This window comes from Pan troglodytes, chromosome 1 (genome assembly GCF_028858775.2).
Source record: "Pan troglodytes isolate AG18354 chromosome 1, NHGRI_mPanTro3-v2.0_pri, whole genome shotgun sequence".
In the NCBI taxonomy this organism is placed as follows: Eukaryota; Metazoa; Chordata; class Mammalia; order Primates; family Hominidae; genus Pan; species Pan troglodytes.
Window position 1 is genome coordinate 197,298,860 of NC_072398.2, and position 25,045 is coordinate 197,323,904.

Consider the following 25,045-nt stretch of genomic DNA (forward strand, 5'->3'; position numbering starts at 1 on the left):
TGCATAGAGGTGTTTGTAGTATTCTCTGATGGTAGTTTGTATTTCTATGGGATCGGTGGTGATATCCCCTTTATCATTTTTTATTGCATCTATTTGATTCTTATCTCTTTTCTTCTTTATTAGTCTTGCTAGCGGTCTATCAATTTTGTTGATCTTTTCAAAAAACTAGCTCCTGGATTCATTGATTTTTTGAAGGGTTTTTTGTGTCTCTGTTTCCTTCAGTTCTGCCCTGATCTTAGTTATTTCTTGCCTTCTGCTAGCTTTTGAATGTGTTTGCTCTTGCTTCTCTAGTTCTTTTAATTGTGATGTTAGGGTGTCAATTTTGGATCTTTCCTGCTTTCTCTTGTGGGCATTTAGTGCTATAAATTTCCCGCTACACACTGCTTTGAATGTGTCCCAGAGATTCTGGTATGTTGTGTCTTTGTTCTCATTGGTTTCAAAGAACATCTTTTTTTCTGCCTTCATTTCGTTATGTACCCAGTAGTCATTCAGGAGCAGGTTGTTCAGTTTCCATGTAGTTGAGCGGTTTTGAGTGAGTTTCTTAACCCTGAGTTCTAGTTTGATTGCACTGTGGTCTGAGAGATAGTTTGTTATCATTTCTGTTCTTTTACATTTGCTGAGGAGTTCTTTACTTCCAACTATGTGATCCATTTTGGAATAGGTGTGGTGTGGTGCTGAAAAGAATGTATATTCTGTTGATTTGGGGTGGAGAGTTCTGTAGATGTCTATTAGGTCCGCTTGGTGCAGAGCTGAGTTCAATTCCTGGATATCCTTGTTAACTTTCTGTCTTGTTGATCTGTCTAATGTTGACAGTGGGGTGTTAAAGTCTCCCATTATTATTGTGTGGGAGTCTAAGTCTCTTTGTAGGTCACTCAGGACTTGCTTTATGAATCTGGGTGCTCCTGTATTGGGTGCATATATATTTAGGATAGTTAGCTCTTCTTGTTGAATTGATCCCTTTACCATTATGTAATGGCCTTCTTTGTCTCTTTTGATCTTTGTTGGTTTAAAGTCTGTTTTATCAGAGACTAGGATTGCAACCCCTGCCTTTTTTTGTTTTCCATTTGCTTGGTAGATCTTCCTTCATCCCTTTATTTTGAGCTTATGTGTGTCTCTGCACGTGAGATAGGTTTCCTGAATACAGCACACTGATGGGTCTTGACTCTATCCAATTTGCCAGTCTGTGTCTTTTAATTGGAGCATTTAGCCCATTTACATTTAAGGTTAATATTGTTATGTGTGAATTTGATCCTGTCATTATGATGTTAGCTGGTTATTTTGCTTGTTAGTTGATGCAGTTTCTTCCTAGCCTTGATGGTCTTTACAATTTGGCATGTTTTGCAGCGGCTGTTACCAGTTGTTCCTTTCCATATTTAGTGCTTCCTTCAGGAGCTCTTTTAGGGCAGGCCTGGTGGTGACAAAATCTCTCAGCATTTGCTTGTCTGTAAAGGATTTTATTTCTCCTTCACTTATGAAGCTAGTTTGGCTGGATATGAAATTCTGGGTTGAAAATTCTTTTCTTTAAGAATGTTGAATATTGGTCCCCACTCTCTTCTGGCTTGCAGAGTTTCTGCCGAGAGGTCAGCTGTTAGTCTGATGGGCTTCCCTTTGTGGGTAACCCGACCTTTCTCTCTGGCTGCCCTTAACATTTTTTCCTTCATTTCAACTTTGGTGAATCTGACAATTATGTGTCTTGGAGTTGCTCTTCTTGAGGAGTATCTTTGTGGTGTTCTCTGTATTTCCTGAATTTGAATGTTGGCCTGCCTTGCTAGATTGGGGAAGTTCTCCTGGATCGTATCCTGCAGAGTGTTTTCCAACTTGGTTCCATTCTCCCCGTCACTTTCAGGTACACCAATCAGACATAGATTTGGTCTTTTCACATAGTCCCATATTTCTTGGAAGCTTTGTTCATTTCTTTTTATTCTTTTTTCTCTAAACTTCTCTTCTCGCTTCATTTCATTCATTTCGTCTTCCATCGCTGATACCCTTTCTTACAGTTGAACGCATCAGCTACTGAGGCTTGTGCATTCGTCACGTAGTTCTCGTGCCACGGTTTTCAGCACCATCACGTCCTTTAAGGACTTCTCTGAATTGGTTATTCTAGTTAGCCATTCGTCTAATTTTTTTCAAGGTTTTTAACTTCTTTGCCATTGGTTCAACCTTCCTCCTTTAGCTTGGAGTAGTTTGATCTTCTGAAGCCTTCTTCTCTCAACTCGTCAAAGTCATTCTCCGTCCAGCTTTGTTCCATTGCTGGTGAGGAGCTGCGTTCCTTTGGAGGAGGAGAGGCACTCTGATTTTTAGAGTTTCTGGTTTTTCTGCTCTGTTTTTTTCCCCATCTTTGTGGTTTTATCTACCTTTGGTCTTTGATGATGGTGACGTACAGATGGGGTTTTGGTGTGGATGTCCTTTCTGTTTGTTAGTTTTCCTTCTAACAGTCAGGACCCTCAGCTGCAGGTCTGTTGGAGTTTGCTGGAGGTCCACTCCAGACCCTGTTTGCCTGGGTATCAGCAGCGGTGGCTGCAGAACAGCAGATATTGGTGAACCGCAAATGCTGCTGCCTGATCGTTCCTCTGGAAGTTTTGTCTCAGAGGAGTACCCAGCCGTGTGAGGTGTCAGTCCGCCCCTACTGGGGGTTGCCTCCCAGTTAGGCTACTCGGGGGTCAGGGACCCACTTGAGGCGGCAGTCTGCCCATTCTCAGATCTCCAGCTGCGTGCTGGGAGAACCACTACTCTCTTCATAGCTGTCAGACAGGGACATTTAAGTCTGCAGAGGTTACTGCCGCCTTTTGTTTGTCTGTGCCCTGCCCCCAGGGGTGGAGCCTATAGAGGCAGGCAGGCAGGCCTCCTTGAGCTGTGGTGGGCTCCACCCAGTTCGAGCTTCCCAGCCGCTTTTTTTACTTACTCAAGCCTGGGCAATGGTGGGCGCCCCTCCCCCAGCCTCGCTGCCGCCTTGCAGTTTGATCTCAGACTGCTGTGCTAGCAAGGCTCCGTGGGCGTAGGACCCTCCGAGCCAGGTGCGGAATATAATCTCCTGGTGTGCCGTTTGTTAAGCCCCTTGGAAAAGCGCAGTATTAGGGTGGGAGTGACCCGATTTTCCAGGTGCCGTCTGTCACCCCTTTCTTTGACTAGGAAAGGGAATTTCCTGACCCCTTGTGCTTCCCAGGTGAGGCGATGCCTCGCCCTGCTTCGGCTCACACACTGTGCGCTGCACCCACTGTCCCGCACCCACTGTCCGGCACTCCCCAGTGAGATGAACCCGGTACCTCAGTTGGAAATGCAGAAATCACCCGTCTTCTGCGTCACTCATGCTGGGAGCTGTAGACTGGGGCTGTTCCTATTTGGCCATCTTGGCTCCACCCCCCTTTGCATGTCTTTCCAATTTGCAATGGGATAGAGATAAACTGCCTATAAGCAGGGAGGTGGGAATCATTTGTTTGTTTGTTTTTGTTTTTGTTTTTAAAAAATACCTAGTGTGTCCAAGTTTCCTTCAGACTAAAAGAACTGAGGACCATAATCTCAGAAGCAAGTTTTGCCTGTGGACAGCACTTGAGAGGGACGGGCCCCTGCAGTGAAAATCCACTGTCCTCCCAGCTTCTTAGATTTAGGCTCTGGTAGAAAATCTCCTGTTGCTGAAGCTGAGTGTTGTGAACCTTACACTAGCCTCAGCAAAGCACAGTGGAGTCTCAGAGGGGGCTGGTGGGAAGAGGTACAGGAGTGAGGGCCAGGTGGGTCCACCCTTAGCTAGGGCCTGCTATTGGTTGGTGGGGGCGTGGGTGTGGCAGTGGGAGGTGGAACTCTGAAAACACTGTGAGGAAAGGCATGTGGAGATCTCAGACTTGAACAGGGATATCTGCACATCCCAGGGTGTCCCTGCAGCCAGCAATGAAGTCAAGATCCAGCCCCCGCAGAGCAAGCAGAATTTCAGGGCAGCCCCACCAAGGAATGGGAGGGAGAACCAGGGGCCCAGTGAGACCCAGTTACCTGAGCTGGCATACTTGCTGGAGTTAGACTGCAGATTATCATGAGTGCCCAAGATGCAACCTAGGCAAACCAGATACCAGACTTAGGATGATGAGACCAACTCAAAAGCCCTCCTTTGGTGGAACCCCTCCCTCACTGCCCTCAGCCCTGCCCCAGCACCAAGGAAACTGCTCTCACTAGGAGAATGGGGACCATGAATTCCTCACTCCTCTGCAGCTTGGACATTATCACCATTCCCTGAGCCACGGCTTCAGGTCTCAGCCACCCGCATTTCATGCTTTGTCTTCCTGAAGAGCTTGTCATTTCCTGGGTGGGCCAGCCTCTACATCCCCTCTGTGTCTTTGCATACCCTATTTTCTCTGCCTGCATTCTGTCCCCTTCTCACCCTCCTCACCCACCCCCTTCATCTGGACTCATCCTGTTAATCTCTCATCTCTCTTTTCTCTTATAAAGATATCAAGACTCAGCTCAGTAGTTACCTCTCCCAGGAGGCCTGGTCTCATACCCTTGGCCTAAGTTAGGGGGCTTCTCCATACATACCTTTACTGTAGACTGTACCACATGCAGGGGTGGAAGCATGCCATATTCTTATCTGAATCACCAGTGCCTAGTATGCTATCTGAACCTAGTACTTACTATTTATAGATTTAAAGTATGACTATCAGTATCACTGTAGGCTCAGGGAACCTACAGGGCTGGATTTAAAAAGTGTGAGACCATGGTTGCAGTATCCCAGTTTCTCCCAGATTTAGATTCAGCAGTGAGCTCTGGCCCAGGTTCTGTGTGGCTAGATTCTATGTCTTTGGTAGTGTAGAGCACCAAAGATACAGCTGTAAGATCTGAGGGGCTAGATGTGGATGGTAAAGGAAGAGCTCAGAACTTCCAGAGAAATAGGAAGTATCCTCCTTAGTATATAGGATTTGTTTAAGTTGCCTCTTGTAGAGTGACAGATGCTTGGCAAGGACAGTGGGTGAGTTTGGATGAACCACAGGGGTCCCTGAAAGCTGGTGAGCCATTCGTTCATTCATCAATTCAATCAGACAACATTCACCAAGGGGCTAGTACAGGTCAGGCCTCATGCTGGGTACCAGAGATATAGAAGTGAATGAGACACTGGCACAAGAGTTAAGGGATTCAGCAAGACAGGGAAGTCAATGGATGACTCTGATAGAGCAGGAGCCTGTAGAGGGAGCATCTCACTAGACTGAGGGGATGGGGAGGACAAGGAGAAGCCTGTGGAAAAGCTCCCCACTGGATGTGAGGCACCTACCAGTACACATCAGTCAGGGGGTAGAAGAATTTACTAGGGCTGCTGTAACAAACTGAATAGCTTAAAATAACAGAAATGTGTTTTGTTCACAGTTCTAGAGGCTAGAAGTCCAAAATCATGTTCTCAATGGGCCAAGATCCCTCTGGAAATACTGGGGAAGAATCTGTCTCATGTGTCTCATAGCTTCTGGTGGTTGCCAGGAACCCTTGGCATTCCTTGTGTTGCAGACACATTACTTCTATCTGTGCCTCCATCACATGGTCTCCTTCCCTGTGTCTCTCCTGTGTCTCTGTATCCAAATCTCCCTCTCTTTTCTCTTATGATATCAGTCATTGGATTTACGGCCCACCCTAATCCAGTATGCCCTTCTTGTCATAACTTGATTACATCTGATTCTATTTCCAAATAAGGTCACAGTCACACAGGTACCAGGGGTAAGGACTTGAGCATATCCTTTTGGGGGACACAAGTCAACCCGCTACAGGTGGCATGGGGGCATGTGCAGGGGGAACTTCCAGGCAGAGAGAAGGCTCTGAAGCAAGAGAATAAGAAGGAAATCAGTAAAGGGTTAGAAGAATGGGAGAAGGCAACTGGGGAAGCCCAGGGGGGACTTGGTGTGTCCCCTCGGAAGTCTGACTTTATCCTGTAGAGAAGGAGGAGAGACTGGGTCAGAGGAGTGGTTCAGAAAGATAGACGTGGTCCTGATGGAAAAGGTGGATTGAAAGGATGGGAGGGGAACTGGATCCAGGAAGGCCAGTTACTCTTTCGATTCCTCTTAATTTGCTTTTCCCTCTTTTGCCATCTTTCTCTCCCTCAATTTCTCCACACTTTCCTTTCTTCAAAACTGTTTCAAAGACACTGCCTCCTTGAAGCTTTCCTTGCCTCTTCAAATTAAAAGAAAAAGAAGATGGTGTAAAAGAAAGGTCTTTGGTACCAGACAGACATGGTTTGAATACCGTCTCTGACCCTTGCTAGTTGCCTCTGTTAATCCCTTGGAACTTCAGTTCCTCCACAGCAAAATAGTGAGAATACACTCTCAACTGCAGGGTTTCATGAGGATATTCAGCAATGTACATAAAGCAGTTGGCACACGGGAGATTTTCTACAAACGTTTAGCTCTTTTTGTCCTCCGGTTATTTTGATAGCATCTTATTTATTCCACTCTTTAGCACCTATTGCACATATTATTATGTTTTGGGTGTCTCCTTCAGTAAGTTTCCTCCAGGGCAAACACAGAGCCTTGCACATTTCTGCAGCTCTCAACACAGAGCTTGACATGCAACATGCTTCATTTCTCTTCCCTGGAAATGGCCTGTTTTGTGTTTGTGGTCCAAAGAAACGCACACATAGACAAGCAAGTCATCAATAGGAAGGAAGATCTTTTCACCTCTTTCCTCCACTTCAGTTTCTCCTACCTAGGGGCACAGTGCAATGGGGAGGGGAGCTGCAAACTGTTCTCAGGATATCAAAAGCCAGAAGAAGACCCAGTGTTCACCTACAGGGGAGCTGCTCACACAAACCACAATGGCTGTTTTGGCCTGGAATTATCTCTATCGATCAGAACTGCTCATTAGCATTTATAGACTCTGATTTCTATAAGATAAGTATTCAATAAGAGTCTTAATAAATGTTGTTGGGTTGGCAAACCAAGTCTTTACTGGCCATCATCAAAGGTTTATAATAAAAGGGGTCACTGGCCCCCTGTGGCAGCCCCTAGCTAATTTCCCTGCATCCACTCTTGCCCTTGTCAATCTTTTCTTACCCAGGCACCAAGAGTGATCTCAAAATGTAAATCGGAACCTGTCAGAGCTCAGCTTAAAATATACCAATGACTTCCCTCAGCTCCTATAGTACACACCAAACATCTTCCCCCATCCACGGAGTCCCGCCAGCCCTGCCCCTGCCTACCTCTCCTGGCCCAGTGTCAGCCTCCATGGCCTTTCCATTGTGACCTTTGCACATGCTGTCCTTTATTCACTGCAGGCTTCCTCCCACCTCTCACCCCTCCTGCTCTCCATGTGGCTTGGCATCTTGCTTAAATGCCACTTCCTTAGAAGGTCTTCTCCGGCCACTCTGTCTAAAGTGGATGCTCTGCCTCAGCACTCTGCCATATCTGCCCTGTGCTAGACACAGCTGATAATTTTTTAGTGAGTTTGTGTCTGGGGGGTTATTGCCCATCTCCAGAAGCTCCCGGAGAATGGCACCCTGTCTGTCATCTTCACTGTTATACAGCAGCACCCCGCATATGGGAGGGGCTTAAGTGAATGAGTGCCGAAAGGGGCTTGAACTTTAGCCTCTGTCCTTTCCGTTGCCAACTTGTATTGTTCGTGCACACAGAGAACCCCGCCTCCTCCTCCCTTCTTCTGCACTCCTCTCCGCAACATCAATGCCAAGCCTTTGACTTTGTCTGTTTATCAGATCAGCTAAGCCGAATGCAATCAACTGGCATTTTTAATTCATATCAGCTTATGTATGACTCACATGTAAACTGTTGATGATTGATAGAGCCTCTCCAGCCCCTGCCTAGCTCTCAACCACAGCCTCTTCCTCCTAGAGATGTGGGCAGCATTGTTAGGAGAGAGTAGAAGCACTAAGGTCTGACCTGGATTAGTATTAAATAATAGCAATTCCAGCTTACTGTCTAACCAGCCCATGACCTTGTGCAAGTTACCTACCCTCTCAGAGCCTCAGTATTCTCATTGTTAAAGATGAGACTAGTCCTAGCTACAAAATAAAGATGCTTGCATGGACTCCATGGGCTAATGTGAAAGTGCCTTATACACAGTGGTTGTTATGGAAACACATTTTCTTTCATGTCTATTTAGTCCCCATATTCTTGCTTTTCTCAGCTTCCTGTCAGACTGGGGTTTCATTCGTTCATTCATTGATTCACTCACTCATTCATTCAGTTGTTCACCCTCAGGATTTCACATGGCCTCTAGAGTCAGTCTCTAACTAGAATACGATAAAGCCCAAACTCCCATAGCTAATTTTGAGACTCATTATCTTCCCTCTCTCAATCAGCTGTATTCTCTATGGCATCCTAATACCACCTGAACTCAAGTATGGAGTTGCCTTTCTTCCCGGACAGCTTCACCTCCTCTCTGCCTCCAGGTCTTATCTCATGTTATTAAATCCAAAGACAGCACTCTCCTTTCACGCCACCTAAACTTCAGGTCTCCTTTCCTTTTGCCTTCCCTGATGAGTGTGGCCCACACCGATGTCTTTTCTGAGAGCACGTACAGCCACACCACACGGCTGGCACTCGGTCTCCTCTTGGCTGCTGATTTCACAGTGCATTGATCACCACAGAGAAAGCAGAGAAGGCAGGGGCAGCCTGGCACAGCAGTGAGTATGTGTGTTTGTGCTCTGTCCTAGGGATCTCCTTCTCCCTCTTTTCAAATCAAATGTGGGGCCCCAGCCTCACACAGGTCCTGGTTTTAAGGAATCCCCTCCTATATCTATAAAAGATTCTACCTAGGAAATCCAAGAGATTCTTTTGGTTTCTAATAGTACTAACTAGTGACCGAAAGTAAGAAACACACACACACACACACACACACACATATATATATACACACACACACATATATATATCTGACAATAAATAACTAGAAAATGTAACTAAACATTAAATCTCATTCACAATAGAACCAAAACCATAAACTTATGGACTGCCAAAGAGGAAATTTAACAAGAGGTGTGCAAAGAAGAAAACCATAACAAAGATGAAAAACATAAAACTTTGCAAAGTACATAAACTAAGTTATCTACAATGTTCCTGGCTGGGGAAAATTAGTAACATAAAGATATCAATTATCTCCAAATTAATCAATGTGTATATAATTCCAATCAAAATCTCAATCACATTTTTTTGGGACTTGGTAACCATAAAGTTTATCTAAAAGAGTAAATTTGGGAAATTAGTAAGTTTTAGGGAAAAAAATCAAAATTTGAGAATATGGAAACCCAAGTAAGGTGAGTAGCTATGTTCCTGGTACCACAAGTAGATTCTAGTATAGGGAAAGGAGAGATCACTGGACTTGAGAGAAGAGTCCAGAAACAGCCCACAACTAAGGGGACATTTCAAATCAGTAGGGAGAATCAGGATTCTTCAGCTATGAGCGTGTCATCATCCATGGGTATCATGAGCACCATCCAAAATGTCAGATACATCTTAGGCAAACAAGGCCTGGTTCCACATTCATGAAAATTATGATCTAGTTAGGGAGAAGCATAGTCTACAAATAGGTACACTAAAGATAGACTAGTAGATGCTACAGAGGGAGTAAACAGATGTTTTGGTAGGCAAAGTGTGGAAGAGGCTACTTTAGATAGGTGTTGGGAGAATTGAGTGTCAATTTGGAAGAGTAACGAACTTGTTAGCCTCAAAAAATGAAACTAGCCAGGTGCAGTGGCTCACACCTGTAATCCCAGGAATTTTGGAGGCTGAGGCAGGAGGATTGCTTGAATCCCAGCATTCAAGACCAGCCTGAGCAACACAGAAAAACCCCATCCCTACAAAAAATAAAATTAGTCAAACATGGTGGCATGTAACTGTGGTCCCAGCTACTCAGGAGGTTGTAGTGAGTTATGATTGCACCACTGAACTCCAACCTGGGCAACCAGATAGGCCCTGTCGCAAAAAAAAAAAAAAAAAAAAAAAAAAAGAGAAGAAAGAAACTACACAAGTCCCAGGAAAGTATTAAAGTTTTGATTAAAGTTTTGTTTTGTTTTTGAATCGTTGGGTCAGGGAGAGGTCTGCCCAAGCATAACGTGACATCCAGTATCCTTAAAGGAAAATATTAACGTATTTGGTTACATAAAATTAATCACTTCTTACCAAAATGGATACCACAAACCAAAGTTAAATGAGAAAAAGTCACCAGACACTAGGAGAAAAGATTAGCAACAAATATATCATATAAAAGAGAAATCAAAAATATAAGGTAAATAAAAGTCATAATATATAAGTAGAATTTCAAAAGTTTGCATCCATCAATTAAGATGGATAAAGAATTTGAAAGCTACAAATGCCCAGTAAATATGTGCAGAGATACCCAACCTTACTAAATCATCTAAACTCAAAACTGCCAGAGAGATTCCACTGTGGTCTAGCAGATGGGGGAGTATTTTCATAAAGAATATATTTACAACATTATAATATCTAATGCTGATGAGGTGAACTTTAGAGAGAATAGTAACATCAACACTGATTAGTGCGAATATAAGTTGAAACAATCACTTGAGAGGATAATTTAGCAAGATTTATTTTAAAATTTTTATTTATTTTATTTTATTTTTTTTTATTTATTTATTTATTTTTGAGACGGAGTCTCGCTGTGTCGCCCAGTCTGGAGTGCAGTGGTGCGATCTTGGCTCACTGCAAGCTCCACCTCCCGGGTTCATTACATTCTCCTGCCTCAGCCTCCCAAGTAGCTGGGACTACAGGCGCCCGCCACCTCGCCCAGCTAATTTTCTGTATTTTTAGTAAAGACGGGGTTTCACTGTGTTAGGATGATCTTGATCTCCTGACCTCGGTATCCTGACCTCCTGACCTCAGCCTCCCAAAGTGCTGGGATTACAGGCGTGAGCTACCGCTCCTGGCCTAAAATTTTTAAATAGATGCCCTTCTTCCCCTAGAATTACTTCGGCAAGTCAACTGAAATATTAGCAGAAATGCACAAAGCTACATAAAGATGCAAATGTTCCTTGCAATTTCATGTGAAATTGTGTTATATAACAATGTCCATTTCTGCAGAAAAATGAGGGTGATGTTTTTGTCCATGATACAGTATTAAATGAAGAAAGAAAGTTATAGAAAACTACATAAAATATGTCTCATTTTGAGGGAACAATATATTTGCGTGCTCATTGAAAAAAACTCTGGAAGCATATGTGCCAAACCTACTATTAATTGAATAGCTCTGGAGAACAGGTTGGCTGTGTGACAGAGAGACTTTTTTAAAATTCAGTACATCTGTATATTGTTTGCCTTTTCTCTGCCTTGAGTATGTCTTATTTTTAAAATTTAAAAAGATATTTTTAAAAAGAGATAGTGATAAATGGATTGGATCCTGGAACACAAAAAAAGACATCAGTGGAGAAACTGGTGAAATTCAAATAAAGTCTGGAGTGTAGTTCATAGTAAGTATGCCAACATTACTTTCTTAGTCGTGACAAATGCACTGTGGAAATGTAAGATGTTAGCAATAGAAGAAATGGTGAAGGGTCTATGGGAACACCGTATTATCTTTGCAACTTTTCTGTAAGTCTAAAATTATTCCACAATAATAAAAAAAATTAATTAACAGAGAGAGTCACACAGGCTTGTAGCCAAGATATCTTTGGCTGTTGGAATCTTTGGTTCCAGAAAATTTCAGGTTACTACTTGAGCTCCCTTGCTCTGAGAGCTCTATCTCTGTCCTGCAGACCCCCACACAGGGAGACTCCCACCTGGCCTCCTGAGGTCTGCAGAGATTATCTAAGCCAGGCCTACATATAGCTAATATTCCCAGAATTCTGCTCTGGGAAAGCAAGGTATGAGGTCACCCCTACCTGCACCATGGCTGGGCCAGCTTCTCAGAGACTCCACAGTTCCCCCTGCCCTCTAGCCCCAATTATTTTGTTTTTTAACCTATATCCTTTGTCCAAGCCAGATCCTGCCTTCTCAGTATTCCCCTTCCAACCTAGAATGGTAACAATATGGGCTCAGGGAGAGGTCTGCGGGCTATGTAAGGTTGAGGAGAGGGATGCAGTCTGACAATGGCAACATGGAGCTCATAATAAGAAAAGGATGCACAAAAGCTACACCTCGGACCCTTGTCCCCATTGCTGGAGGCCCCAGTGGGAGGAGCTGGCCTGGTGAAATGAGGATGCTGCCAAACGCTGCCTTCTCTCCCCTCCTGCTGGGCTTCGGAGGTTTAGGGCTTTGTAGGTTTAGGGCCAGTCTTCGTAGGTTTAGGACCTTCTGACCAGAAGCCCCTGGAAAGAAGGGCTGAGTCCAGATGACCACTGCCTCTTCTCTCCGTGCAGGCTACACTTCCTGGTGTTTGACACAGAGGAGGTTCACGACGTGCTGCGCATCTGGGATGGGCCTGTGGAGAGCGGGGTTCTGCTGAAGGAGCTGAGTGGCCCGGCCCTGCCTAAGGACCTGCATAGCACCTTCAACTCGGTCGTCCTGCAGTTCAGCACTGACTTCTTCACCAGCAAGCAGGGCTTTGCCATTCAATTTTCAGGTCTGTGCGTGCCCTCTGCCAGCCCCACTCCACATGTCCTGACACATGGCACCCACCTTCCTCTGGCCCTCACTTTCCTTCATTCCTCAGTCCATGTAAAGATAGTTATTGAACATCTGCTATGTGCCTGGTACATGGTTAGCACCTGTTCAAATGTCTGTGCTGAGCTCACTCTGGTAGGGAAGACAGGTGGGTTAATAGACACATACAAATAGGTAAGCATCTGGATGGAGACATACGGGCCATAATGGTCACCTTGGAGCATCAAGGAAGATGTTCCAGAAAAGATGATGTCCAAGCTCAGACCCAACGGACAAGTAGAAGTTACTCAAGAAAAGAAAGTGTTTCAAGGAGCAAGTAGTCATCTATGACAAGGAAAGGTGCCACTGAAATGGACTTTGGAGGACTTGTGCACCCCTATTAGATGGAAAAGAGAGAAAAGGGCATCCTAGGTGCAAAGAACACAAGAACAAGTGTAGATGCAGGAATGTGGGCTTTGGAAGTGGAGGGCTACCCCATGTGGCTGAAGCACAGGGAGCAAGGAGGGATGTGGGAGGTACAAGTAGACGGTGGCTTGGGGCATGGTTATGAATAAGCTGATGGGACATGCTGCACGCTCAGGTTCTTAGTTGAGTGCAGATCTCAGCGAAGACTGGAAGTGAACATGAGTCATCTAAATTTAATTAATTAGGCACTGCAATAGCCAATTATGGAGGAGCATGACAAAGAGCTACCCAAAATGGCCAATGCTCAAACATCCAAATCCCAGTATGAGATAATTTATATGATTGGTCCTGCCTCTCCCTGGAATGCATCATCTCATCTCCTCTGAAGTGCCTCTTCCATCATTCCTCCCCCTGAACAAGTGACTCTGCCTCGGTTTCTGCTCGTGTTTATTATACAGCAGCTGTCTTCATTACCATCTCCTTACTCCACTGTGTGTGTGGTGGGAGGGAGGGGGGAGTTTCCATGGTGATTCCAGAGCAATTTCTTGTGGCACCTGTGCCGCGGCTTTGCCCCCGAGCTCTTCCCCAGTTGGTGTATCAGCTAAGGGTGGTTGGGGTATATCCCTGGCACCACTGAGATTGTTACAGAGTTGCAAATCCTGCTTCTAGCTCTTTTCTGCTACGTCTGTCATCTCTGTGGAAATAAGCATTTAGCAGCGTGGGGAGCAGATGAGAGTCTCCAGGATCACATTGCTTTATACTTATTAATTTGTCCATTTAACACTCATGCATGCTTCCAGTCTAGCATTTTCCGTCTATTCCTAAGAGTTCCATGGAATACTAATTGATGTTGCAAGAAAAAAGAAGTTTGCATGATCAAGTGATGCTGGGGAGGTGCTCAGGCTGATGCAGACCTAAGGAAATGATCTGCAATATGGGGCCTCTGAGAACGTTTGCTATGCTAATGCACTTAAATTCAAAAGATGTCTGGTAGGCCACAATTTCCAAACATATTCCATCGTGGATGACTTTTTTCAAGGCCATCTCAAGAGACTAACATTTCGTGGAACAAACTTGGGAAGTTGCTGGAATAAGCAATGGAAGGATCTCCCAGCAGTAAGGAGGGTAGAATGCTAAAGAGACGGCTCGATCCACTCTCTGGGGAAAGGAGTATTATGAATAATTAAAGCCAGACATATTTTCTCCAACTGCGCCCAAGCTGATGGGCACGGCTTAAAAAAAAAAAAAAAGCCCATAATTATGCTGACAAATTCACCCACAGATTTGCATTATCTGACCTCGACTGCGTACTCAGTGTAGCCACGCGGGACAGAGTCCCTGGGTGCTCTCCTATGCTGTATGCAGGCTGCTTTCTCATGCATTGCCCAGCTCATGGAAGTCCTATTCATCCTTCAAGGTTCATCTCAGATGCCACTGCCTCCTAATCTCCCCATTCAGAGTAAAACTGCTATAGCCCACGGCACCCCGGCACTTTACTTCTATTTATTCAGCACATTGTCAATACCAGGCATTCTGTCTCGTCTTGAAGCTGGGCACCTACTTGACATCCCACTAAAAGCTCTTAGAAGACAGGGTCATGCCATGCCTCCCGACTCTCTCATAGTGTATGTATGCAGCAGGTGCTCACTCACTGCTTAGTGAGCAAATGGGCACATGAAGATATGAACACATGAATGGATGGTTTTCTCTAACAGAAGGGTTTCCTTGGGCAAGCTGCCCTTAGCATTGCTTAGGCAGAGTAGCATGGTCAAAGCTACCTAGCCTGGGCTCCAGAAAGGTCATGACAGCCTGGCCCAGTGTTATGGGCATAACCAAGGTTTGGGAAAGGTCACCTTCCCTGTTGCTGTCATCAGTTAGCAAATACCAGGACTACTCTAGGGAAGAGAGAACGGCTCACCCCATGTTAACTTTATAGTGTGTATTTGACAGGGGATTGTACAGAAATGCCAGGGACGATTAGTGCAGGCTTGGCTTTATTAAGTAAACATGACTGTGTAACATCTAACATCCTGTCTGTACCACGTGGATCCAGCCTTTCCCCGGGTGCTTTGCCAAGCAGCTCCAATTCAGGAGCATTAAAGAGAGAAAGTGAGAACAAAAAAAAAGGTGAGCGGGAAGCATAATCACAGCCATCTATTGAGTGGCTGCCACACTAAGCTCTCCACTACATCAGCTCTTATAATTTTCACAAAACCCTTACAGTATGGGCACCATTATTACTCCATGTTGCAGATGTGGGCTCTGAGGCTTCTCATACAAGGTCATCTAGTTAATAGCAAAAACCATGTGTCTGAGTCTTAAACCTAAGCTGTTAATCATTGTACTCTATTGCCTCCCATATAAATAATCCTTCCAAGTATGGCCAGGGAACATTTACATGTGTACAGTGCACTATAAAGCTAGAGATGAAAGCTAAGTCTGATTTTAACTGGGAAGGAAAAAGATTGATGCATATTTGACTTTATAAATAAGTTCAGTAGCTGTCAAATATTGATATGTAAACAAATGAGTGTGCCTGTGTTCCAGTAAAACTTTATTTACAAAAATAGGCATAGGCCCAGATATGGCTGTGGGCCATAGTTTGCTGTATGCTTCCTTAGGTGTTATTGAGTAGAAGGTATCAGATTGTGTAACTCAAGACTCATATACAATCCTAGAGGTTATAATTAGTGACATCAGTGTATACAGTTGCCCTAGGCTGCCGCTTCTCAAACTTTTCCGCTGATGTCCTCCTGATAGCAGAAGAGAATGGGTGTGCATCCTCAGGATGTCTGGTGGCTGTAGCAAGCACAAAATATCTTTAAGGCTTCACATTTTTGCTTAAAAACTAATATGAATTTTACCTTGTAATCCAGAATAAATTCTTTTGTTTTAGTATAAAGGTAGTTTTTCCTTAAATTGTTGAGAAAACTGATATTCCAATCAAATCAGTATTATTTATCCTGTGGTTTCAAGAACCTCCTTGCCCTAGAGTGCCCTGAGCACAGGCTATGAGGGATGACATAGCTGGGGACTGGGACTGGGCCCCACTGTCAGCTCTGGGCTGTGGAGGCAGCCAGGGTTGTTCCAGCTCTTGAGATTCCTTTCTCTGGACTAACTCTTGCACCCATTCCTCCGGTGTGTTTTCTCATGCCACATTTGTTCATTTATTCACCCACTCATTCTCCTATTTATGTATTCCTTCCATCTAGCATTCATTCAGTATTCGCTTATAAAACACCTGCTCTGTGTTAACTAGGTTAGGTAATAGACACGAAGATCTCGCAAATTCCTGAGTATTTTGAATTTTTAATATATCTCAGCTATTTTTGAATTCTTCTCTGCCCACTTGCTACAAATATCTGACTTTTCTTCAAATATGGTTTCAGTCTAATGGATCCTTGGTTGTCTGCCATTGCAAGAGAGAGCATGATCTTGACCTAACTTCAGTAACTCTCGGTAACCTCACAACCACTGCTTAGCATTTAGGCAGGCCAACTCGCAAAGTCCTTTGCAAACCCTTCCAATTGAATACATGGAGTTTATTTGTTTGTTTGTTTTAGAGATGAGCTCTTACTCTGTCACCCACACTCGAGTGCAGTGACACGATCATGGCTTACTGCAGCCTTAACCTCCTGGGCTTAAAGGATCCTCCCACCTCAGCCTCCAGAGTAGCTAGAATAACAGGCAACTACCACCACACCCAGCTAATCTTTTTTATTTTTTTGTAGAGTCAGGGTCTTGCTGTGTTGCTCAGGCTGGTCTCGAGCTCCTGACCTCAAGTGACCTTCCTGCCTTGACCTCCCAAAGTGCTGGAATTACAGGCGTGAGCCACCATACCTGGCAACAGGGAGTTTAGACTTAATTATCTTGTCACTTCCTCCTTCTGATCATGTTAGTTACATTATACAAAATTGCAATGCTTTGTTTATGTAACAATGCTTGTATTCTTAAGCTGAATTCAGTTCTATAATTATAACAGTATAATCATGCTTAACTCGTAGCATCTCATGACAGGCAGATGACAGTAATGGTGAAGGTACTGGAAGAATGGTAGTGGTGATATCAGTGAGAGTGACAAGTGTGATCACAATTGGTGGTGGAGGCAGTGATAGTAATGGGAGTGAGAATAGTGGCACTGTGGCTACAGCTGATGATGATGATGGGGAGGTTCTGGTGGTTGTGGCAATGCACGGATGATGGCAGTCAGTGAGGGTGATGAGCTGGGAGCCTCCTGAGTGGCAGACACCCAGGCAACCTTACCCTCTCTTCTATTTCCTTGCCCCAGTGTCCACAGCAACGTCCTGCAATGACCCTGGGATCCCGCAGAATGGGAGTCGGAGTGGTGACAGTTGGGAAGCCGGCGACTCCACAGTGTTCCAGTGTGACCCTGGCTACGCGCTGCAGGGAAGTGCAGAGATCAGCTGTGTGAAGATCGAGAACAGGTTCTTCTGGCAGCCCAGCCCGCCAACATGCATCGGTACAAAGCAGCTGCAGGGTGCACTCTGCTCTTGGGGCTCACAGTTGTGTGCTCCAGAACCTTCCATGCACAGCAGCTGCATCTTGGGCCTGGGGCCAAGAGAATTGAAACAGACAAAAGTTGCAGAAAACCCATTGTTTACCCTGCTTTGCATGCATGTGTCCCCACACGCACTCACTCACGTTCACACTCTATACACAGAGCACTACAAATTCCTCACTTGCTAAAATTGTCCCAGAGATTTCCAAGTCAGACAGGTCTGTCCCTTTCTCTCTGGCCCAGGCTGTACAGGTCAGAAGGAGGACAGTGGGTCATCTTGGGTAATAAAGGCTAACAGATTCCGAAATGACCCTTCTATTACCTGAAGCAATAGAAGGGCACCCACAGCCTCAGAATGTAAAGAAAAGAACCTTGCTTTTGCTGTTCTCAAGGAAATTATTGGTTACCTGGGTTTTGGTTCTTTTAGGTTTTAGAGATAGAGTCTCACTCTGTCGCCCAGACTGGAGTGCAGTGGCACCATCACAACTCACTGCAGCCTTGACCTCCTGAGCTCAAGTGATACTCCTACCTCAGCCTCCCAAGTAGCTGGGCTTGCAGGCCTGTGCCACCACACCCAGCAAATTTTTGTATTTTTTTGTTGTTGTTGAGATGGAGTCTCACTATGTTGCTCAGGCTGGTCTGGAACTCCTGGGTTCAAGTGATCCTCCTGCCTTAACCTCCCAAAATGCTGGGATTACAGGTTTTGTTTCTTTAGATCTGTCCTCAGTCTTAAAACCTTCCTGCATGAGAGATGAAGACATGAAGGACCTGAGACTTGTCTAAGGTCCCATCACTTAAAAAGGGTGGGGCCTGAAAAATCCTGCCTCTAACTACTTGAGACTGAGAGGAGGAGGGAACTTGAAGGGAGGCTGGGATGGGAAAGAAAGGTAAATAGATAGAGACAAACACTCCAGGTGCCCACTTCCACATGGCTATTTTGCTCAGGTGAAATAATGAGTGTTTATCTCCCTTGTCAATGCTGGCTGTTAGAAGAGAAGAGAACCCATGGTCACTGAGTCCTTACTGTGTACTTGCCCCATACTGGACATTTACTCAGATAACCTCATTTAACTTTCCCAACAGCTCTCTGAAATTAGCACCATTTCCTCATTTACACTTGAAACTGAAACTTAGACAAATTTGGATATCTTGTCCCAAATCACAGAGCTAGGATATGGCAGAGCCAAGATTTACACCCACGCCAGTCTGAATGCAAAGCCTCTCATTTTCCTACCTCCCACACTGCCTCCCCTGCTGGAGATGGGTGTAAGGGGCTTCCTGAGACAGCTCCTGCAGGAGCGTCTGCCCTGGCCTGCACCTCTCTCACGCAGGCTTAATGGGAGGCAGTACACTGCCCAGGCCTCTGAGGACTGGCCTATGACAGTCATGGCTCTGAGGCCTGGCCCTGAAGTTGACACACTAAATCCTGCTCCTCAGTGGGAATTAGGAGCCGCATAGGTATGTGGGGCAGGAGGTTGAGACCTGGGTTTCAGATCCAGCTGAGTTCTTCACTACGTATTCTGCTGTGTAGGGAACAGTATGGGATACTGAAGTAGACACATCCAGATTTAGTTTCTAGCTCTGCCATTTACTACTTTGGTGACCTTGGGAAATTACTTCAACTCTCTGAGCCTGAGTTTCCTTATCTCTGAGGGTAAATATACTTCCCTGATGGCATTGTGGGGTGAGGACACGCCTAACCCCAATCTCAAGAAATACTCATTTCCTTCCTTTCTATCTTCCTTCCTTCCTTCTTTTCATCCTTCCCTTCTTCGATTCCTTCTTTCAAGTCTTCAGACTCACTTCCCTTCCCTAAGCCAGAATTCCATCTGCTCAAGGGAATTCTGTTGAGGCCCAGGAGAGAATCTGGGAACCTCTGAGGCTCCTTCCAAATTCAGCCTTCTGCAAGGCTGTGATTCCTTAGACTTATTTTACAGAAAAGCAGGTCCTGAGATGAGATTGTCCCAAGTGGAGAAGGAGGATTGTGCTAAGCTGAGGAGAGCAATAAATGTGCAGTGGGTAGGGTGGAGAGGTTAATTCAGTTTTCATCACCCGTTCTTCTACACTCGGCTTTGGGAAATGTTCCTCAGGCAACAGAATAAATGCCTTTGCCTCTTCTCTCAAATGAACTGGAAATCCCAGTGACATGCTTCTGATTTCCAGCTCCCTGGGCGTTCTGCCATGAGCGGGTCTAGCTGGCCCTGATAACCCTTCATTACAGGGAGGAAGCAAAGGAAGAAAACAAATACTCATTGGATGCTGTCCCCGTGATAGGCACCGGGCTAAACATTTTAGCTACATTATTGCAGCTGAAATCACTCTGCGGTGAGGTTAGAGCTCGGGATTCCACTCCCTGGCTCAGGTCTGCCTTCACCACAGCAAGCTGTGTGGCCTTAGACAAATTGCCCAACTTCCCTGTGCCTTAATTTCCTCGCCAGTAAAATAGTGAAAATGGTAGTACTTACCATCCAGCATTGTTTTGAGGATTAAAAAAGAAAATACTATAAAGCAATAAGAACTGTGCCTGGCTCATAGTTAGCACTGTGTATGTTAGAAGCCATTATCATCATTATTCTTTTACTTTCGACATGAGGAAATAGAGGCTCAGAGGGGTGGACAGCTGGCCCAAACTCACACAGCCAATGAGTGGCATTGTCAGAATTTGAGCTCAGGATTGTATGACTTCCAAATCAATGCCCTTTCCACAACTCTCACCCTCAGTCCAACCTGCCCACTTCTTGGCTGTCTAGAAGGATCTGCAGCTTGCACCCACTCCCATCTGGGCAACCATGGTTTAGTAAGCTCAATAGGACCCCTCGACTAACCCTGAGCAGTAGGAGCCTTCCTGTTGGCGAGGCAGCCCAGGGATCCAAGCAAGGCCTTGGGGCACAACTGGCAGCAGCCAGGGAAGCCCATGCTGGGGTTCCGAGTGGGAAGCACATGCCCGATGCCACGGAACCATCTAGAAGAGATCTGTGCCCAGACAGCAGCCTAGAACCCAGAGACACTGATAGTACTTTGGGGGTTGGTGGGAGAGTAACAGGGGCAGTTTCAGAAACACAAGAGACTCACCCCATCTGTGGCAAACTTAAGGGAAGAAGCCCCTGAGCTGGCAAAGGGACGTGGAGGCTGGGAACCAGAATGGAGGCCTCGTTGTGCCCCCTTGGGAAGATTTCCCCAGAGTTGGGACTTCTGATATGACACTGGCTTTCCACTCTCACTGGCCACATCAGACTCTGTTTCTAGGCTGGCCTGGGCAATGCCACGCTCCATGGACTGGACATTACAGTCTTGCTTTGTTAAGCTCAAGGGTCTAGCCTGATTGTACTGGCCTCTGCTTGGCCCCACTTATCTAGCTCTCTGCTCCTGAAGGATTCAGTGGTGGAGACACAAGTGAGACATAAGCAGACCCAACTTAAGGCACCACCTCGCTCAGAAGCTCCTGCAACAACTGTGCTCTCCCTGCTGGCCAGCGGGGAGAAGCACGCCTCCTCTACTCTGGCTACTGCTACCGACTGTATGGAAGTAGAAAGGGGGAAAACAACAGACTTTGGAGCCAGTCCCATGTGAGTTTGAGTCTCAGAGTGACTCTGGGCAAGTTACTTAGGCTTTCTGAGACTCACTTTCCTCCTTTATAAATCAGGAAGAATAATCCATTGCTCATTGAGTTGTTAATGAGACATAAATGAGATAGTGTATCTAAAATGTGATTTGTTAAGTCTAATACATAATAGATGCCTATTTGAGTGTTTCTGATACTCAGGATGGTTCTTGGGATATATTTTCCCATGGAACAAAAAGCAGACTACTCATGACCACTCGGATTTTATGTTCAGCCACATTAGGGCTCTTATGGCCTGACCTGAAGACCTACCATTTGTTTGAGACCCTGTTAGGGATTGACCCAGCCCTTTAAGCCTCACCCTGAGTAAAATCCACAGCCAGAGGTGGCTCCATGACACAGCTAAAGTACCAGTGCTCAGCTCTATGACAAGCCAATGGCTGCTCCTAACTTTGGAGTCAGGTATACCCTTTTGCTCCCCCCCCACAAAGACTCATCTTGGATTTTCTAGCCAGCCCTTAAATGGCTCTCTGTGTTCCTGTGGGCTCAGTGTTGACAACCTCTGATGGTGCCCTGTGGTTTCCAGACCAAACCATACCTATAGTCTTGGCCATCCTGCTAACGACCCCACACGCTTCCCAGCTTTTACTCTATCCAGTCCTCATGCCACGGTACAGCAACCCCAGCCATGGAGGAAGAGACCTGATCCAGGCTCTGGGGAAGCTGCCCCAGAAGGTCCCTAGGTAAATAGGTTGCTGTGTCACCTGGCCACTTTCTCCCTCCCCACCTGCTTGAGGGACCTGTCATCTCAGGGGAGGGCGACCACGTAGACTGATTGGGGATTAATAATAGCTCCATACAACTGAGGTACACACATACTCTTGGACAAGGCCTTTTGGAAAGTTGGAAAGTATCTGCAGCCGCGAGCAGATGCCAGGAGCACTGGCAGCGTAGGAGACCAGCTGCGCTTGGCAGGCGAATGTGAGCCTGTTTCCCACTCCTCCTGACATTGAGTGCACGGGAACTCACAGTCAGTACCCACAAAGCTCGCCTGGAAGCCGATGTGAGGCAGTGAAGGAAGGCCATGTACTTCATAGGTGTACAGACAGTGCCGGCTCCGTCTATCAACCATTCACTCTCTACCAAATACTTCAGCAGACATCTCCAATAATCTTTACAACCACCCCACAGAGAAGATATTGTCTCTTTTTATGATACGGGAAAGACATCGAGGGCTAGAGAGGCTAGATGAGTTCCCTGAGTTCACACAGCTAGGAAGTAGCAGGGTCAGGTATTTTTAAAGAATAATTTATTAGGCCGGGCGCGGTGGCTCACGCCTGAAATCCTGTGACTTTGGGAGGCTGAGATGGGTGGATCACAAGGTCAGGAGATCAAGACCATCCTGGCTAATACAGTGAAACCCTGTATCTACTAAAAATACAAAAAAAAAATTAGCTGGGTATGGTGGCGGGCGCCTGTAGTCCCAGCTACTTGGGAGGCTGAGGCAGGAGAATGGTGTGAACCTAGGAGGCAGAGCTTGCAGTGAGCCGAGATCGCGCTACTGCAATCCAGCCTGGGGCTGGGGGACAGAGCGAGACTCCGCCTCAAAAAATAATAATAATAATTTATTGAGGTGAAATGCACCTAACATAAAATTACCCGTTTTTCAATGAACAGTTCAGTGGCATCTGGTACTTTCGAAATGTTGTGCAACCACCACCACTATCTCTGAAATATTCCCCCCCTCCAAAGTAGAAGTCCATCATTTCACCTTCTCCTGAGTCCCTAAGCCAGGTTCAACTTCAGCCTGTCAGCCTCAGCCCCTCCTCTCTCAATAGTGCATTAGCAACGCCCATGAAAATGAGCCCAGGGTGAAGAGGCAGCCTCACCCTCGTCTTCTTCTCTCCTCAGCTCCCTGCGGGGGAGACCTGACAGGACCATCTGGAGTCATCCTGTCACCAAATTACCCAGAACCCTACCCGCCAGGCAAGGAGTGTGACTGGAAAGTGACCGTCTCACCAGACTACGTCATCGCCCTGGTATTTAACATGTATGTACCTTTCCCCCGGGAGGGAGACGAAGGGTTCAGAGTGGCTAGGGGCTCTGGGACCTGGGTCTCCAGGTGAGTATTCACAGGTCTGTAGCAGAGTTCTCAGCTCTAGGGAGGTGAAGAAGCCGAGAGAGAGAGAAACTAGCATTTATTGAACATCTACGTGCCAAGCACTGTGCTCAGTGGTCTCATGCATATCATCACATCTAATCCTTGTAGTAATTTGTGAGGAAGCAATTATTATTTCCTCTCTACCTCTGAAGATACTGGGACCTGGAAAGGAGGCCTTTGTTGGATGCCCTTGCGCTGCCCTCTGCATTCCCAGTCTGCTTCCCCGGCCCCTTCCACCCCACTCCAGAGGTATAAACGGGCGGGCTTGGGTCCCAGGCACCCCCCCATCTAGCTCCTGCACTTGCTTTTCCATTCCTGCTACAGAAAAGCTCTTCAAAAGAACTGCCTCTGCCTTTCTCTACTTCCTCACCTCCCGTTCACTCTCAACCCCCTGGAACCTGGTTTCTGCCTCCATGGTTCTACTGGAAACTCCTCTGATAAAAGCCACCCACAAACTCCTGGTTCCAAACAAAATGGGCCTTTCTGTGTTTTATCCACTCCACCTCTTGATCACCCTTTCCATCCTTAGGCTGCTTTTTCCCTTGGTTTGTGTGAAGTTACTCTTCCCAGTTCTCCAAGCTCTTCTGTGACTTCACGTGGACCTCTTGTTAAACCATCTTCTTTTGCCGGGCTTTGTCAAAACCTCCTCTTCTTCCCCTACACCCCTTTCCTGGACAAGTTCAGTCATTCCTGTCTCCACTCTCCTCTTATAAGTGGAAGACTCCATTCTGCTGCCCACCCTGGCTTTATTCTGAGCGTCAGCCTCGCTATCCAGATGTTGGACATCTCTGTCTGGGGCCTGCAGACACTGCAAATGAGCATGTACAAAATCAAGCATATTTTTTCTCCCCCAGAAGAGCTCTGTTCTGAGCCTTGGGGCTGGCATTGACACCTGCTCTCACGGCTTCTTCCACTAGCAGCAACCAAGGCATGCAGCCTCTCTCGCCTTCACTCTCCTCATGTATTTCCTCTTCTCCATCCTCCTAGCTCCTGTCCTGGTTTAAGTCCTATCATTTCCCATCTAAATTACTGCCCTCATCTCCTAGCTGGTTCCTCTGCCCCATCTTGCCTCCCATGCCAATCTCTCCCTTAGCTAGCTGTCAGAGTGATCGTGTCACTCAAAAATGCTGAAATAACCACCCTACTTTCCATTTTAACATCCTCTAATGACAGTGCTCAGCAATAAAAAAGAATGAACTACTGATACATGCAACAACGTGGATGAGTCCCAAAAATATTATGCTGAGTGAAAGAAGACAGACATAAAAAAGTACATAATGTATGATTCAACTCCTATAAAATTGTAGGATCAGCAAAACTAATCCCTGGTGAAGAATTCTAATCAGTGCTGGCATCTGAGGGTAGGGAAGGTTGAATGGAAAGGGGCATTTGGAACTCTCTGGGGTGGTGGGACAGTTCTGGGTCTTGATATGCATGTGTCAAAACTGATAGAGTGGCACACCTTAGGGCTGATCATTTCACACGGTGTAAATCATACCTCAATTCAAAAACAAAGAAACAAACAAATAGATCCTTTATTTTTAAATCCTATCATGGCCCTCTATTGCTTATAATAAAGGCCCAAACTTTGGAGTTTCATTCCAAACAATCTGGTGCTTGCCTACCTCTCCAGTCAGCCCCCCACCCCATCCTAAGCCCACCCCATCCTAAGCCCTAAGCTCCAGCCAGATGGAACTCCTTGCAGTTTCAGGGCCTCACGGATTCTTTCATGCCCTTATGACTTTGCCTCTGTTTCTGCCTTCACAGCAACTTCCTGTTCCCTCCTTGTCCTATCTGTAAGGGTCTTCTCATCTCCCAAGACTCAGTTCAGGCTTGATTTCCTCCATAAATGTTTGATTTTTCATCCT

At 45.8% G+C, this 25,045-nt stretch overlaps 1 protein-coding gene across 5 annotated transcripts in view; it reads left to right on the forward strand.

Annotated features, from left to right (window-relative positions):
• Positions 1-25,045, forward strand: part of CSMD2 (CUB and Sushi multiple domains 2) — a 643,557-nt gene that overhangs the window by 482,463 nt on the left and 136,049 nt on the right. For all 5 annotated transcript variants that reach the window (XM_016958744.4, XM_063782964.1, XM_016958727.4 and 2 more), the window contains 3 exons: positions 12,287-12,489; positions 17,224-17,415; positions 22,928-23,066. In XM_016958744.4, coding sequence (XP_016814233.2) covers positions 12,287-12,489; positions 17,224-17,415; positions 22,928-23,066 — 534 coding nt within the window. The remainder of the gene's footprint in view (positions 1-12,286; positions 12,490-17,223; positions 17,416-22,927; positions 23,067-25,045) is intronic.